The sequence below is a fragment of the Zootoca vivipara genome, chromosome 8 (assembly GCF_965207765.1).
Source record: "Zootoca vivipara chromosome 8, rZooViv2.hap1.1, whole genome shotgun sequence".
Taxonomy (NCBI): domain Eukaryota; kingdom Metazoa; phylum Chordata; class Lepidosauria; order Squamata; family Lacertidae; genus Zootoca; species Zootoca vivipara.
In genome coordinates, this window is record NC_142591.1 from 54,799,701 (window position 1) to 54,812,671 (window position 12,971).

At 43.1% G+C, this 12,971-nt stretch overlaps 1 protein-coding gene across 3 annotated transcripts in view; it reads right to left on the bottom strand.

The window, feature by feature from the left end:
- Positions 1 to 12,495, bottom strand: part of ARFGEF1 (ARF guanine nucleotide exchange factor 1) — a 65,368-nt gene extending 52,873 nt beyond the window's left edge. For 2 of the 3 annotated variants that reach the window (XM_060277764.2, XM_035125747.3), the window contains exon 1: positions 11,576 to 12,158. In XM_060277764.2, coding sequence (XP_060133747.2) covers positions 11,576 to 11,699 — 124 coding nt within the window. In that variant the 5' untranslated portion in view covers positions 11,700 to 12,158. Of the gene's footprint in view, positions 1 to 11,575 lie in introns of all 3 variants that reach the window. The other variant, XM_035125749.3, reaches the window with a different exon arrangement.
- Between the last annotated feature and the right edge of the window lie 476 nt (positions 12,496 to 12,971).

Consider the following 12,971-nt stretch of genomic DNA (forward strand, 5'->3'; position numbering starts at 1 on the left):
TGAAAGCTAAGAGCTAAATGGCACCTTAAACCTAGGTTGTGGGCACAACAACAGAATGTCTAGGCACACTTCTTGAATAACAATACAAAGTTGAAAATGAATGAACTGCAGCTAAAATATTATGTTCATTTTTCAGATAGTCTAGTCCAGGCATCCTCAAACTGCGGCCCTCCAGATGTTTTGGGCTACAACTCCCATGATCCCTAGCTAAGAGGGCCAGTGGTCAGGGATGATGGGAATTGTAGTCCAAAACATCTGGAGGGCCGAAGTTTGGGGGTGCCTGATCTAGTCCTTCCCGTGCCCACCTCCCTAACATTATTAACAGGGTCTCTACTCCAGTCTTAAGAGAATAGCTGGAAGTGGAGAGGCAGAAAAAGGTTCTCATTTCCTTCCACTTCTCAGTTTTAGTCTGAAACCTTAGGTGCAGTACTGCACCCAGAGCTCAGAAACTACTGGTGCTAATGAAACTCCCTGTTGCAAAATGTGCCTAGAACAATGGGAATTTTGTACACTGCCAAGTACATTATGTAAATTACAAATTTTGAAGAGATTTTTGAATGTGTGTCACAAATTTCTAATATTGGTGCTCAGCTGTGGAGAAAAGCTTCTTCTGCCCCTTGGTACTTACTATTTTGCTTTGTTATTATTAATGAAAATAATTAGAAAGAAAAGCTCATCTAGTTCAGCCTCCTATTCTCCCAGTGATCCAACTACCTACTGGTATGGGAAGCCTGCAAACAGAACCCAAGCACTACTCTCCCCTCTTGCACCCACCAGCAAATGATAGTCAGAAGCACATCAACTCTGATACCAGAAACAGAACAAAGCCTTCATGACTAGTAGTCACTGATATCATTAATTTGTATAAACTCCTTTTAAAATCATCCAACTTGGTGCTGATTCTTAGTGCCATCTTGAGATGGTGAATTCCATAGTTAACATATGGGCCTGAATCCTCTAGTTTCACTGGATGGCCTTGGTTTTCTCTCTATCCAACTTTCTCTACATACTGCATTATCTCTCCCTTTGCTTGTCTTTTTCTGATTGAACTAAAAAAGCCACAAATGTTGTAACTTTTCCCCAAAGGGGAGACCACTTGGGATTTGTTACCCAGCATACATAAGAGAGCAGGATAGGTAACAAGCTGAAGCTGCCAAGCAGGAGACATCAAATTCAGCTGACAGTTCTCCTTCTCCCGAGTAGAAACCTATTTTGTGATTGAAACCACCACTTCCATGCATTCTAAGCAGGGCTTTGTATGGGACGGAGTTATATTTTGGTATTGTTAAAGGACTGAAATACTAAATTTGCTTCATTCAGATGGGCACTAGGCTTGCATGACAATCGAGGGGGGGGGAATGCCACTATAAAGCAGATAGCAGAAGTCAAAATTATTATTTTTATGTTCACCATATTGGTGGACTCCAGCCTATCCCCTTCATTTCAAGAATTGATGTTCACCCAAAAGTATGTCTGGCTTTAAAGTGGAACCACAGCAAAAGAGTCTAATGAATGCAATTGACCCTTGAACACTACAGACATTCAATCAGCTGACATTTTGAAAAAAAGATGAAGTCTGCTAATGCTAAACTTGTTTTAATGATGTTGATAAAACAAAACCTATGTGAAATTCTATGTACTGGGAACTATTTACAGGAGAAGTCTCACCAAGCTTTACCACCTAGGTAGTATCTTATGGCCCTATTTGCCAGAATAGATCAAACTACTTGAAAGCTCACAGCTTCAAATTACAATATAGCAAGAGCATCTTTGAAGTAGGTTGATAGAAATTATTAGCCCATAATTTTTTTACTAGTGTGACTGCAAAAGGCAGCCTTGCAAAATAAGTGTCTCTGAGGCTTCTTTATATATCCTGCTTCAGATACTCATCCAGCGCCCATGTAGTGCTGTGTTTGCATTGGAGCAGTCATAAATTTCAGTGTACTCTTTCTCTTGTCATTCTCACATCCATTTTAAGATCCAAAGTGCAGGATGGTATACAGCTGTCATAGCATTGTGCTGCACTTCTCAAGCTAAATACCGTATCAGCAACAATGCTATTGCAGTTGCCAACCTCTGCTCATCCTCTTTTTGCTTCATTGCCAGGAGGAGGCAGTATGTGTGAGCATGTGGAGATCTCTGGGTGCCAGGCTGGCGACAGACATCTCCATCTGGCTGCCCCCTCCAGCTTCCTTAAGCCGGTAAGCTTATTCACTGCATTTATATCCCACCCTTTTCTTCAATGAGTGCATGTTCATCCCCTCATTCTCAGTTAATCCCTACAAGGACCCTGTGAGGTAGTTTAAGAGGCTGTGACTGGCCCAAGGTTCCCCAGTGAGCTTCATGACTGAGTGGGGATTTGAACCCTAATATCCCAAGTCCTAGCACAACGCTCTAACCACTACACCACACTGGCTTCCTAGAGTACTTCTGCTATGGGACAGCTACACAAATTAGTAGGTAAATAAGTAATGGGAAAGCAAAATGTTACTTAGCAAAATTTCACATCAAAAAGGTGCCTTGACATTCTGCTGTGGTGACTGTAACCTGGGTTTAAGAAGCCATTTGGTGATTAGCTTTTATATCTGAGTTTCTAACACTGTCCCAGGGGAAGCTGCTATTTGTGCCAGGCAAGCAGAAAAAAGGTGTTTATGTTTCAAGCAGTATTTCTTATTCAAATGGACAGAAAGGCACCTAAGGAACTGAGATTTCTGTTTATAGCACACTCAGTATAAAATGAGTTAATTTGGATAGGAGCAAATGTTTAGCATGGAAATGATTAAGAACATGAAAAATTGGGGCGTTACTAGGGAATTATCATACTCCTGTCAGCACTGTGAACTAATACCAGTTTCAATACTAACTATGTTTTTATTTAAATATTTCTCTTGTATACTGACCACCACTGAACAGATTTTTGGTTGCAGAATGTGTTTGCTCTTGGTAGATAGATAAGTAATAATAAGGGAAGATCCATGCATTTCTCCCAATATAACTGCAAGCATCAAGAGGCAGTTTCAGTGGGTGTGACACAAATCAAGTATTTTAAACATAATGAAAAAGAGGAATTCTCTCTAGCATTAGATTATCACACAAGAAACCTGCCATTTAGTACTACTTTACAAAATTTACAAAAACCAATATATTCTATTATTTCTTATACTTTGTTCTATTGGTTGTTTTTTATCCTTGATTCTCATTCATATTTAGTGTTTTATATACAATATAGTTTTGCTAACTGTTTTTGCAAATGCAATTTGTATTAGAACTCTGAATTTTTGCCAAAGTTTTGAATATAAGCAGTAAAAGTTTGACCTCACCCATCAGGAGTAACAGATCAATATTGAATCATAGAACTGTAGAGTGGGAAGGGACCGTGAGGGCCATCTAGTCCAACTTCCTGCAATGCAGGAATCTCAACTAAAGCATCCATGACAAATGTCATTCAGCCTCTGCTTAAAAACCACTAAGGAAGGAGAGTCCACCACCTTCCAAGGGAATCTGTTCCACTGTCGAACAGCTCTTACCATCAGTAAGTCTTTCCTGAAGTTTAGGTGGAATCTTCTTTCTTGTAACTTGAAACCATTGGTTTGAGTCCTACCCTCCAAAGCAGGAGAAAACAAGCTTGCCCCATCTTTCATGTAACAGCCCTTTAGATATTTGAAGATGGCTATCATATCTCTTCTCAGTCTCCTCTTATCCAGGCTAAACATACCCAACTCCTTCAACCATTACTCATAAGGCTTGGTTTCCAGACCACTGATCATCTTGGTTGCTCTTGGAGTCATGTCATGCTCCTTCTAAAGCAGTTTGTCCACCTTTGGTTCCCGCCCTGCCCTCAGCTCTCATCTGTGGCTCCTAGAAGCTGTCAGCATGTGACAGTGGCCATTCCCCCGGAACGGCTTCAACTGGACAGCTAAACCTGGTGAGGGTAGCCAATAGGTCTCAAACCCTCAATGAGTTAGGGACTTCCCCTGCATGTGAAGAGAGGCTCCAGCAGATTGAGCAGATAAGACCAATATTGGGTCCAATTGTCAAGAAGGAAGCTTCTGCACAGGTTGTAGAGGGAGGTGAGGGGCAGATGGGGCTTGTCAACCTGAGAAGGAAAACTCTGATCCTAAATCTCCACTGCCTTGTGTAATATCTTTGGGAGAAGAAAAGGCTAATGAGTAAACGCTACATAAATATGGAGTGGAGTCCCTAAAACGGCCTTGTACGCCTCCTGGCAACTCCTGTAGGCAAGCTGCGTTCGTCTGAACCACATCACTGAGGCCAAGAGGGGGGGGGTCTGAGAAGCCCAGGACCCTCATACTTACTGCCCAGGCTTGTGCCTCTGGGAGGTCACTCTGATTTTGCTAACACAGCAGTTTGACTTCACCCTTGAAAGCCCACTCTATTGTTTCTTGAGATAGACAGATGGCCACAATATATACTGCAAAGCAAGTGCAACATCAAAATGTTTTCACATCTACTATTATTCCTTCCTCAATTTCTATTCCATGGGCTAAAATCACTGAACCACCAAGTATATGAACAGCCTAACCACACTTTGCGGTATTGCCACCACACCTCCAATATATTAGGGTTCTTCAGGAGTTCTTAGGTTTGATTTCAGAAGTTGTAAATAAGTATTAATATGAGTGATCACTCCTCCATCTTAGTGGATACACATGCAGTTTTCGTTAAGTAAGGTAAGGTAAAGGTAAAGGGACCCCTGACCGTTAGGTCCAGTCACGGATGACTCTGGGGTTGCGGCACTCATCTCGGTCTATAAGCCGAGGGAGCTGCCGTTTGTCCGCAGACAGCTTCCAGGTCATGTGGCCAGCATGACAAAGCTGCTTCTGGTGAACCAAAGCAGTGACGGAAACGCTGTTTACCTTCCCTCCAGAGCGGTACCTATTTATCTACTTGCACTTTGCTGTGCTTTTGAACTGCTAGGTTGGCAAGAGCAGGGACCAAGCAACGGGAGCTCACCCCATCGGAAGGATTCGAACCGCCAACCTTCTGATCGGCAAGCCCTAGGCTCAGTGGTTTAGACCACAGAGCCACCCACGTCCCCAAAAGTAAGGTAGGGTAAGGTAATAGAACAAAAAAGAAATGGGGGTTGAAAAAGTAAACAGATAAGAACAAAAATAGGGCAAAGTCAAAGGTAACTGTTATAGCAGCAGGAAATATATGCTGTTAAAAACTGTGATATTAACTAAGAAAAGGAAGTGTGAAAGTCAAGATGACTCATCATAACTAACCAAAATACTTTGCCTTCATAAGCTCCATTGAAATAGGAGGAATTTTACAACAGCAAGATCTACACTACCCTGTTTCTCATATTTTAAGTCATCCCCATAAAATAAGCCATAGCAGGATTTTTAAGCATTCAAGGAATATAAGCCATACCCCAAAAATAAGACATAGTGATAGGAGCAGCAGCAATGCCGGCCGCGGCAGGAGGAGGAGGAAAAAAATAAGACATCCCTTGAAAATAAGCCATAGTGTGTTTTTTTGAGGAAAAAATAAATATAAGACGTGTCTTATAATATGAGAAACACGGTATTTATGCTTCACCAGTCTGACAACTCCTTCACTTTATACAGTATACACTACTAAAAAGCAAAGCCCTCTTACATTACACAGATAAATGCTAAGCATGGGATGGTATATTTGAAATGAGATGAGAGAACTATTAATACAATCCAAGACTGTAGAGAGGAAGATAAACATTGGGAGAAATGCAGGGACTGGAGAAAGATATACAAGTGAACCAACCAGGATTTAGGAATCAAGAGCAGGTCTTGTAATCTTCTACATCCTTTAATTCCCTCTACCCATTTTTCTCATTATACAACAGACATCATGACAAACCCAAGTTAAAATGCAACCAAGTATGCTACAAGTATGCTACATGCTTACAAGTATGCTACATGGTTAAATATAGGCTTTCCGATTATGTTTAGTGGTACACCAGGTTTCATTTTAATCCACATTAGCAACAATCACACATTAACACCAAAATCACAACATGTGGAAGCATTTCAAAGGATGCTGCAATAATAGAGTAAAAAAAAAACACGAACAAGATGAGAACTGAGCTCTTCGTAATGCCCACACATAAAACCAATTATCTTATTATTCTAAGGCAAATTTAAAAAGTTAATGTTGGGCTGTGAAATTACCAAAATTAAAAAGCTTCTCTCTCATAAAGAAACAAGATGGTTAAATAAAGGCTAATATTTAAAGTATAACATAACAGGGAATGAAATATCTATATTAACATGCTTTGCTCATTTAATATAGCGAACTTGTGTAAGATGTAGGGTAGAGAGCAGTATTAATGGCTCTAGTGCCCCAATACTGGTTTGTTTAAGTTGTGCTATTTCACAGCTCTTTGGCATTCAATGAATGAGTTTCAATAAAACATTGAGAGGGGAAATGGAGCAAATACAGGCCACATGTAATTAAAATAAGGCAGATGAAATCCAAAGTCTGACAACTACTTCTCCAGCATAAGAAAAAATAAAATTATAACTCTATGTGTGTCTATTCAAAAATAAGTCCAAATGTGTTCAATGAAACTTATTCTCATATACTACATTTCAAAACCGACTTACAAGGGGATAAGCCCCGTTGGGCAAAATGGGACTTAATTCTGAATAGACTGCATTGCATTCTTTACCTTTACCTTTTTCTTTAACTTATCATAAAAGCAGAGGTTTGCTTGGATGGAGACACAAATGCCTCTAGCATGAGGCAGGGAGAAAATGGCAACTTTTCATGAGGTTCAAACTCCATATAAAAATAAACTGAAATTGATACTTGAGAGAAACAGATTCAAAATCAAGACTATTCCTTTCTACCCATGTAGTCCCTCTTCTGCACTATTTTTATTTTTAAATATTCAGCACTTCTATGTTTAATTAGCATTACTGTATACACATACTGTACTGGACAAATATGTGTTAATAAACCATAATATACAAAAAAGATATCCAAGAATTATCTTATTATTTTATAGGCCAGGCACATGTGTATTTTAACTTATTACTATGCAGAGATGCTCTCAGATACTGTTTGCATGTGCACACACACAGTAATACATGGCTAGTAATAAATATTTGGCCCATAATCAGTTGATATTGTTCTTCCCATATGCAATATTTTGTTTCAGAATATTCTAAGATAGCCATAAAGTAAGAATGCATTATTTCCTCATAAGTTCCTCATAAGTTCAATAAGACTTACTTCTTGGTAAGTGTTATATCCTGGCATTAGTTAAAATTGCACACCAACCCTAATCCTATTTTCTCATATGCAATTCTCACAGGCACAAGTGATGGCACTTATTTCTTAGGATATTTAGGTTATCAATATGAGTAAGACTTTTTGTTTTATAAACAAATAGATATATGGAGCACTATGGCTGGGACTACTTCCTGGAGAAGCACCTCTAAATGAATTATAGTTGTGCACAAATAATTGTGTTCTTGTATAAGTTGACAGGAGTGCCTGGCGTGCTATGGTCCATGGGGTCACGAAGAGTCGGACACGACTAAACGACTAAACAACAACAACAACAAGTTGTAGTGAAGTGAGTGATGAGTTATGATCCTGGAACAGCCATGTTCTTTTGCAATTCCATTTCAGTGAGTTATTTCATAACAGTTGCTCCTGCTATTTCTAATCAGCCATTCTAACCCTGTGAATAAGGCATTCTACTTCATTATTTTATTATTGCCTATAAACAGCTTTTCAGGCAATATGCCTGCCAAAGCAGTTGGCCACCACATGGCTGGTTATTGTTATTATTATGGGGTATTGTATTTATAGTTATGTCCCATCTTATTCCCTGACAGAGACTAAAGTTCATTAAAAGGAGTCAGTTCCCAAAAGCCTGCCAGAGCCGATCTCTAGAGAGGGAGTTCCAAAGTCTGGGAGCAGCCACTGAGAAGGCCTTCTTCTGCATCCCTATGAAACATGCTTGTGAAGGTGGCAGCAGTGAGGGAAGGACATCCTTCAAAGATTTCAGAACCCAGGAAGGTTTATATAAGAGGATACAGTCTTTCAGATAGCTTAGCCTTAGACATAAGCCATACAGTCATAACCAGCACTTTGAATTGTGCTTGGAAACAGCCCAATAGCCAGTGAAGCTGTTCTAACAAGGAGTTGTATGCTCCCTATAACCAGCCCCAGTCAACAACCTGGCTGCAGCTCCTTGAGCCAGTTTATGAGCACCTTTCAATGCCAGTCCCACGTTAAACATGTTCCAGTAATTCAAACAGGATTGGCTTGGTTTTTGAGCATGTGTACATTTGTGGGCTCTAGTTGAAATCTACTATATAATAATGAACATTCTGAATAAATAAAAATCATACTACTGTACACAGTTAAAATTCACAGCAAACAAGAAACAGGAGCTAGTAAATAATAAAATGGGCAAAGCCGAAGTCAAGTTCAGATGAATCAGGAGTTAGGGTATTCCATCTATGTCATTACAGTGCCTATAGTGAATAGGTAACAAATGAAACCAGTTTAAAATCAGTTCAGTTGAAGTCTGTCTTGGATGTTTCACAAAAAGAACATCTTGTATAGATTTATAAATTATTCTCCATTTGTGATGTTTATGTTCTGTGTAAATTACCAAGTCACACTAACCTGCAATTTGAGTTAATCACTCCATTGCTATTTATACTTCCAGCCATTATTCCAATTTCCCTAGGCCTTGCTCATGTCGATCTGACAGGTCTTTGTTTAAACAGCAACAGATCCTGCATGAGATCTACCTATTTACTTATTTATTACCAGTATTTGTATGCTGACCTTCAGGGCCTCTCAAGGTAGCTTGCATTCAAAGTTAAAACTTGACATATAAATAATATCAAAGCTAGAGGGGGGAAAGCTTTGCAACAGAGAGCTGCCCAATATGTCAGTCCACATAATGTGTCTATGTACAAATGCTCTACAAGAATTGAGGCCTGAGAGGCAGAGATTGGTCAAACAATGATTACAACAACTATACAATAGAGCTCTGGCCTTGACTGGAGTGTCTTGCATACAAATAAATACTGTATTGTTTGCCTCCTGATTTTTTCACTATTAATGCAAATCAAGTAAGTGGTAAAGGCAAATCTATAAGGTAAATTAAAGCGCCCTTTATTCACCTTCCCCCTCAGGCCTTGCATTAGAACCAAGTTTAATTTTTAAGAATCTACTGCAACTATACTGGACTGTGATGTACAGAGGCAGTAATACATTTCAGTATAGAAAAGAGAACGAATAAACTGTTTTTAAAAAATCACAAAATTGGTTAATGGCAAACCCACAAGTGTGAAAATAATTATCCTGATCCAGCTCTAGTTACACACAAAATGTGAGTGGTGCTGCATATATGAATGCACATCCCAATGAAACAAAGTAGTTGAGCTGGACATCCAAATTGACATGTAGATGCAGCTCTGGTTTGGGAATAGCTTCTGACTCAAGAGAAGATGCACAGATCTCTTACTCTGGATCAGGTTATAAAAGACAAGCAGTAAACTAAGATGATTGCCATTTTCTTTAAATACACACATTTTTGAAGTGAATAATAATAATAATTTTTTATTTATACCCCGCCCTCCCCAGTCAAAACCAGGCTCAGGGGGGCTAACGACAGTAAAATTACAATAAGACATAAAAGAAAGAAAAATACAATTTAAGTTTAAAATTTTAAAATGCAGCCTCCTTTTAAAATGACCAGATCAAAACCATAAGGGAGGAAAACATAGGGGTCAGACTGAGTCCAGCCCAAAGGCCAGGAGGAACAGCTCCATCTTGCAGGCCCTGCGGAAAGATGTCAAATCCCGCAGGGCCCTGGTCACCTGTGAGAGACCGTTCCACCAAGTCGGGGCCAGTACTGAAAAGGCCCTGGCCCTAGTTGAGACCAGTCTAGCCACCTTATGGCTTGGGATCTCCAAAATGTTGTTACTTGTGAACCTTAAGGTCCTCCGTGGGGCATACCAAGAGAGGCGGTCCCGTAGGTACGAGGGTCCTAAGCCGCATAGGGCTTTAAAGGTCAAAACCAGCACCTTAAATCTGATCCTGTACTCCACCGGGAGCCAGTGCAGCTCGTAAAGCACTGGATGAATGTGGTCCCACGGCAGGGACCCGTAAGGAGCCTCGCCGCGGCATTCTGCACCCGCTGGAGTTTCTGGGTCAGCTTCAAGGGCAGCCCCGCGTAAAGCGAGTTACAATAATAACCTGGAGGTGAATGTCGCATAGATCACTGTGGCCAGATCAGGGTGAATATTATACAAACAAAAGTTAACGTAAAATAATCCACCACACTGCAATATATATCTCCACAGTTTCAAAGATGAGGGAAAATGACTTGCCAATTGTTATAGATATAACAAGTATTTTACTTCCCTGCGCCTAAACTCAGTCCATGGATGCATGGGTCAACTCAGTCCATAGATGCATTTATTCATTTTTTTGCCTTCCCTCATATAAAAACTGTGTATCAGGTTTTCTATGTTTTTAGCAGCTCTCATTTTTATATTTAAGCTGCCTTGAGTCCTCACGGGGAAAAAGGTGGAGTATAAATAAATATATAAAAACAACAACAATGTCCTAATAAAGCGATTCAATTGTCTCTGAAAACTTCAGTGGAAGGTTTACGCCCCAATCTAATAACCTGGACAAGTAGCTCACCTTGTCATTCCAATATTTCTCTTTACTGTATTTAGAATGAAAAAAAAACACATGATACATGAAAGAAACTCCTCCACCCAGCGGCGTTATTTTCCTGGGCTGATGTATTATAAAAGACTCCTTGTACCACTGCATCCCTCCCTGCTGTCATTCTCCCTCGCTGCACAACAGCCTCTCAATTCAAAGAGCAGGCATCAATTTTAAATGTTGACAGGGTGTCACTGTCCCTGTTTTCCACCATCCGCCTCTCTTCGGCTTCCGTCCTCTCCTCCTCCTCCTCCTCCCGCTCCCTCCGCCCGCCCGTCACCTGCTCCCTCCTCCCCGGCGGCCTTGTTCTTCCAGGTCAGCTCTCTACACACCTTCTCTGCCTATTCATGCAGGGTGTGTAGGTGCGCCAAGGAGGCAGCGAAAGAGAAAATCCGTGTGTGTCAAGGCAACAGCCTGCATTTCCTTGTCAACAAAGCCAAAGCTTCCCAATAACGCACGCGCCTTCAGCTCCCCCCAGCCCCCCCAAAAAAACACCGCACGGGGGACAACTTCCCTCCTCGAGACTAACGTAACGCACCCACAAACACACGGCCTTTCATCTTCTCCCACCGCCACGTCCAAACCTCACCACAAAGGCCCGCCTCATGCATCAGCACTAGCCGCGCTCCGCCTGCTCCTCTCCCCGAAACCTGCTCCGAACAGCCGCCTTTTGTCGCCCCGCTCGGCGCACCCAGCCAGCCAGCCACTCCTCTCCCCTTCCCCAGCCAGCCTCGTCCCCACAATGACAGCTGCCCTAATCCAGCGCCAGGCCCCGGCCTGCCTTCCCTTCCCCTCTGCAGGTGCCTCGGGCTCCCTACCCTGCGCCGCCTCCTCCTCCTCTCTCCCCGCAGCTCCCCAGATTTACCTAGGGCCACCTCGCAGGCTTTGCGCAGCTGGGAATGGTGCGCCTTCTTCACCTCCTTGTCGGCCAGGATCTTCTCCAAGGCCCGGGTCAGGAACATGTTTTTTGTCTTCTTCCCCTCATACATGGGGACGCAGGGAGTGAGGGGAGAAGAGGGAGCTGGTTCGGTGCCTCTCGCCGCCTCAAGCCGGGCGGCACCCCTGGCGAGGGAGCCCCAAGCGCAGCTCCTTCCCACCTCCGGGCTGGGCTCGCTAAGGCTGGGCTCGGGCAAGAGCGGCGACTGCGGACCTCGGTCGGGGTGGGGGGGAAATGAGAACTGGCTCTCAGGAGAACGCGCAGCCCTCAGCCCCGGCTCGCCTCCGCTTCCATTAGCAGCAGCGGCGGCGGCGGCAGAGGCGGCAGTAGCAGCAATAGCAGCGGCGGCGGCAGCAGCAGCCTCCTCCTGCGCTCGCCATGTTGGAAGGAAACGACGTCAAGGCCGCCGCGGCCCGAGTGGCTGCAGAGGAGGAAGCGGCAGCGGCAGCGGAGGCTGTTTCTCCAAGACCGGGAGGAGGCGCAGCCGCAGGGAGCGAGCTACACCACCAGCAGCGCTAGCGAGGCTGAGCCGGGACAGGCGGCCTGCCCCGCGCTACAGGTGTGAGGAGGGGAGGGGCCTCGCCGCCGCCGCCTCCTGCCTAGGAGAGCAATGGGGGAAAGGGGCTGAGCGGCGCCGAGGCTGCAGACTAGAGCGCGCTCAGCCTCCCTCACAGAGTTCGTACGCGGCGGGGGCTTCTCTCTCTTTTGCCCCTGTCACTTCGGATTTCCCCTCAGACGCTTCCCGGTGGTGGGAGAGACTCCTTCCGGCTAGCCAAAGGAAGCTCGCTCCGCTCTGCTTGTTACCTCGGGTTGGAGCCCCGCCTTCTCTTCCATGCCTCCCGTCGGGCAGATATGTCTCACTGTTCGCTCTGTGGTGATGGGACAAATCGCAAGGGTTTTGTCGGCCACTGTGCATATTTCTGTGTGTGGTCGTTTGAAGATTGCATAGAAATGACACGGACTGTGAGCTCTTAACGTTTTAGAGGCAAACCAAGAAGTGGAACCTTCAAGACTATGATACAAACTTTTGTGGACTAGAGTTCTCTTTGTCAAATACAACAACATTATACTGTATACAAGAACATTTATCATATCACACACACACACACACACTTTATACAACTAATGGTGGGTTCTATTCCATAAAGAATTATGCCGCAATATGTTGGGTTTGAAGATGCCACAATATACCTTATATACGTTTGCAGTAACAGACTCACACAGCCCTGTCACCTAATTTATTACTGGAAACTAAAGCCCATTACTGTACTTCAAAGTAAGTATGGCTGGGATTGCAATCAGGGTGAATGAACAAATGGAAGTT